The 4,167-nt window shown below is 43.0% G+C and overlaps 1 protein-coding gene across 2 annotated transcripts in view; it reads right to left on the bottom strand.

The window, feature by feature from the left end:
* The window catches only part of VPS33A (VPS33A core subunit of CORVET and HOPS complexes), a 31,492-nt gene that overhangs the window by 2,544 nt on the left and 24,781 nt on the right, over window positions 1–4,167 (bottom strand). For both annotated transcript variants that reach the window (XM_077875467.1, XM_077875468.1), the window contains 2 exons: window positions 2,586–2,723; window positions 779–947 (listed from right to left, as the gene is read on the bottom strand). In XM_077875467.1, the coding sequence (XP_077731593.1) occupies window positions 779–947; window positions 2,586–2,723 (307 nt within the window). The remainder of the gene's footprint in view (window positions 1–778; window positions 948–2,585; window positions 2,724–4,167) is intronic.

Below are 4,167 nucleotides of genomic sequence, written 5' to 3'. Positions count from 1 at the left end.
CTAAAATTGAAACATTTCAGAATTGAGAATTTATTACGGGTGCCTCTCTTTCCACATTAAAAAAAAAAAAAACTGGATTATAGGGGCGCCTGGGAGGCTGTTGGATGAGCGTCCAACTCTCGGTTTCAGCTCAGGTCATGATCTCAGGGTGGAGGGATTGAGCCCCACACTGGGCTCCACACTCAGTGCAGAGTCTCTCTCTCTGCCCCTCCTACCACTCTCTCTCTCTCTCTCTAAAAATAAACAAATCTTTTTAAAAAAAACCTGCATCATTGGGGTGCCTGGGTGGTTCAGTTGGTTAAAGTACCTGCCTTCAGCTCCGGTCATGATCTCAGGGTCCTGGGATGGAGCCCGAAGTCAGAAGAGAGTCTCAGCAGGGGGTCTGCCTGAAATTCTCTTTCCTTCTGCCCCTACTTTTGCTCACTCTCCTTCTCTCTCTAAAGTTAATAAATCTTAAAACAACAACAAAATGGCATCATATATAAGGAAAAAAAGTTAATGGTGTCTTGGTACAGACAGTTCATTTGAAACTCAACAACATGATTTTGAATTCAATGATTTTTCTAACTACTGAGACCCTAAACTCAGAGGTTGAAAGCTGCTGCTCCTGAGGGAATGATGGGTTCTAGTGCTTACACTATACGTTAGCAACTAACAAGAGAGGTATACTGGACTGACTCCTGAGTGCCTTACAAATGTACTTCACAAAGCAACTCCTGATCCATGAAAACCACACCAACAGTAGGTAATCATGCGTAGACAAAGGCCACAGACTCACGTTTTTTTTGCAGTCCTGTGGGCAATGGTTGCCGTTCTTCAAAGTGGGGCCCTGGGAGTATGCGGAGAACTTCCTCGATACTGCGCCAGCCGGGCCTCGAGAGGAGCTGGGCCAGTCGCACACTGAGAGGGGCATAACCACTGTACACGTATGAAATGTCCGTGGGATTCTGTTGATTGATTAAAGGGGAAAAAGCCTGTTGATATGGAGACTTTTAGAGCCACTGGACAGTGGCTTTTGGGTAACCCAAAATTATGTGATTTGGCTTTGAAGGCAGAAAGACAAACTCTGGCCACATCCTGCTCCAATTCATGCCAGCTGGGCCTGATCCTTAGCTGCCAGAGGGTCACTTTCAACTCGGATCTTGAAAAAACCACTCAAAGTATCTCCAGGCACTGACCAGGAAACACCATTATTTGCTTTGCCAACAAACTTCTCGGAGGGCAATGTGGCACTCTCTAGCTAAGTAACAATGAGCATATCACTCAAATCCGGCCATTCTATTTCCAGGCATTTATCCTACAGAGGGGCTTGTGTGCCAGAATAGACCAAAACACACATGTATTAACTGCAACACCGTGTGTACTCACAAAAGACTGGAAACAACCTGAATTTCTATCAAGAGAAATCTGTTAAATCATAAATTGAGATTTATCTCCAAAACCACTATGCAGCAATTAAAAACTTACAAAAAAAGAAGGAGGTGGATCACAGAAGGATCTTCAGGATACAGTGTGAAATGGTGGTTGGGATGGGGAGAGGCAGGGCGGAACAGTGAGGTCAGTGGAACTAATATATTTTGTATACTGTACAACATAGAAAGTAAGAGTATCTCTATTCCCCTCAGGGAAAGATAATTCAATTTTGCCACTGGTAGAGGAGACTTTTTAATTAGTAGCTTTTGTTGCAGGAGGCTGCCTGATAAATTTCCTATGGAAAAAAAAAAAAATTTCCTATGGAAGTCCAAAAAAAAAATAATAGAGAAAGAAATTTAGAAAAACTGGAATCAACAATAAATGTAAAGCAAAGTGAAAGTGCCCTCTACTTTGGAGGCCAATGGTAAAAAAATATGCATTATTTATTTATGTGAAAATGTCTGTAGATACATAGACTCTTCCTGGAAGGATAAAGAACTGGTTACAGTGGTACCTTCTAAGGGAAAACCAGGGAGAGATGTGGAGGGAACCTGACTTTTCACTGTTTGCCTTATTTCTGTACCGGCCGACATTTCCACTACATGTGCTGGACATCTTCCAGATCCTTCCACAAATTCACCCCCACCCCTAACCCCCGTGCTCTGTGTCCAGGAGGCAAACCTGTAGGTTCTGCGCCGATGTGCTCCCACACCCTCTTTGGGTCCGGCCAATGGAAGGCACCAGACAGCACCTGGGGAGTGTTCGTTCCTGCCCTGGCTTCCTGTCTGTGATACTACTGGATGCTGGCCGTGTCCTTCGTCTTGTCAGGTGGTCTCCCCACACAGCTCTTTCCTCCAGGTTCTGGAACAGGTTTCTACAACCGTTCCCTCTCCTTGCCCTCAGGCCCAGGCTGGTAAGGATTCCCCACTGCAAGCCTTTCACCAGCTCCCCCATCTTATGAAACTCTCCTCAAACTACCCAGTGTCAGAGTACCCTCTGTTCCCTGCTGGGATTCTGAAAGATATCATATATGAATGTACTACTTTCTCAAAAAAATTAGGAAACAGCTTCTAGAAAGGGCAGCATGGATGTATAAATCAAGTAGCCTATGTGGTCATGATAAACCACTAACCGGTAGGGAAAGTGAGTTGAAGTGGAGGGGTGTGTCTCACCTGTTCATTCACATCATCCATCCAGAGGCGTAGCGTTTTCCGGATTGTTGGGTAATTGTTTCTGCCTCCTGTCTGTGGTTTCAGCAGGCCAGCCTTCTCTAAGTTGTATAATGTCAATATGTGCTCATAGCCATATGTCTGCAAGACAAGTTGTTTGGCATTGATGTCATATCAGGAAAAGGGTTTCTGCCACTTTCTAAAAAGAACTTCCAACAAATTAATTTAGTTTGTACCCTAGAGTGCTTGCTTCAGCAGCACATATACTAAAATTAGTTTGTACCCTAGGGCACGTTACCAAAGTCCACGTAATGACTGTCTATGGGCACAGGGGCAGTGAGGAGGATGACGCCTGCTTGCCTGTTACAATTAATCCATTTCACTGCTTCAAAGAAGGATTTAAAGTTTTTACTTTAAAGTCAGAATTTATGGACCTAATTTAAGTGAACATCAAATAAATTAATATATATTTTATATGGGATATAATTAGATTTTTTTAAAAAAAAGAATGAGGCAGGGCAGCCCAGGTGGCTCAGTGGTTCAGTGCCGCCTTCGGCCCAGGGCGTAATCCTGGGGACCCCGGATCGAGTCCCACATCAGGCTCCCTGCATGGGGCCTGCTTCTCCCTCAGCCTGTGTCTCTGCCTCTCTGTGTGTCTCTCATGAATAAATAAATAAAATCTTAAAAAAAAAAAAAAAAGGAATGAGGCAGATCTACACATCTTGATAAGAAAGATCTGGATATATTCTTTTTTTTTAATTAATTTATTTGAGAGAGAGAGACAGTGTGAGCAGGAGGGGCAGAAGGAGAAGGAGAGAGAATCTCAAGCAGACTCCCCACTGAGTGTAGAGCTCCAAATCAGGCTCAATCTCATGACCCTGAGATCATGACCTAAGCTGAAACCAAGAGTTGGATATTCGACCCACTGCACCACCCAGGCACCCCTTAAGGACAAAAAATATAATAGCAGAATACTATGTACAGTCCAATTTTATTTGTTTAAAAAAATGGTTAATAATAATAGTGATAGCCAACACTTACATAACACTTTCTGTGTGTGTGGGGGGGGCAGTGTTCTCTTGTGAACACATCACACTCAGTTTCTCTATTATAACCTGACAGCTGGGTGGTATTACTATCCCCATTTTATAGAGACGCTTAAATCACTTGCCCAAGGTCATGTGGGTACTTAGTAACAGAGCTGGGACATGGATGCAGCCAGGCTCACCACAGAGTCTGTGTTCATAAATATTATTTGTATATAAAAGCAAACAAGGGAGTCTGGAAACACACAAACCAAACTATTGCCATTGGTCCTATTTGTGGAGGGAGATGGGGGTGTGAGTGAGGTGCAGGAATGATCACACATTACTCCGGATCACATGTTGCTTCACATGTTGCTCCAGACACTTTACCTTATTTGAATTTTATATAATGAGAATGCATGTGTTATCTATGTAATTTTTTAAAAAACAAAACAAAATATCCCCCCAAAATTGAGCATTTAGTTTTAACCATAATGTACTTAACTGTGGCTGGTAATAGCAAATAAATACTACCTGAGACATTTTCAAACAAAGAGGAG

Source organism: Canis aureus, chromosome 27 (genome assembly GCF_053574225.1).
Source record: "Canis aureus isolate CA01 chromosome 27, VMU_Caureus_v.1.0, whole genome shotgun sequence".
Lineage (NCBI taxonomy): Eukaryota > Metazoa > Chordata > Mammalia > Carnivora > Canidae > Canis > Canis aureus.
This window is presented reverse-complemented; position numbering and strand designations above follow the sequence as displayed.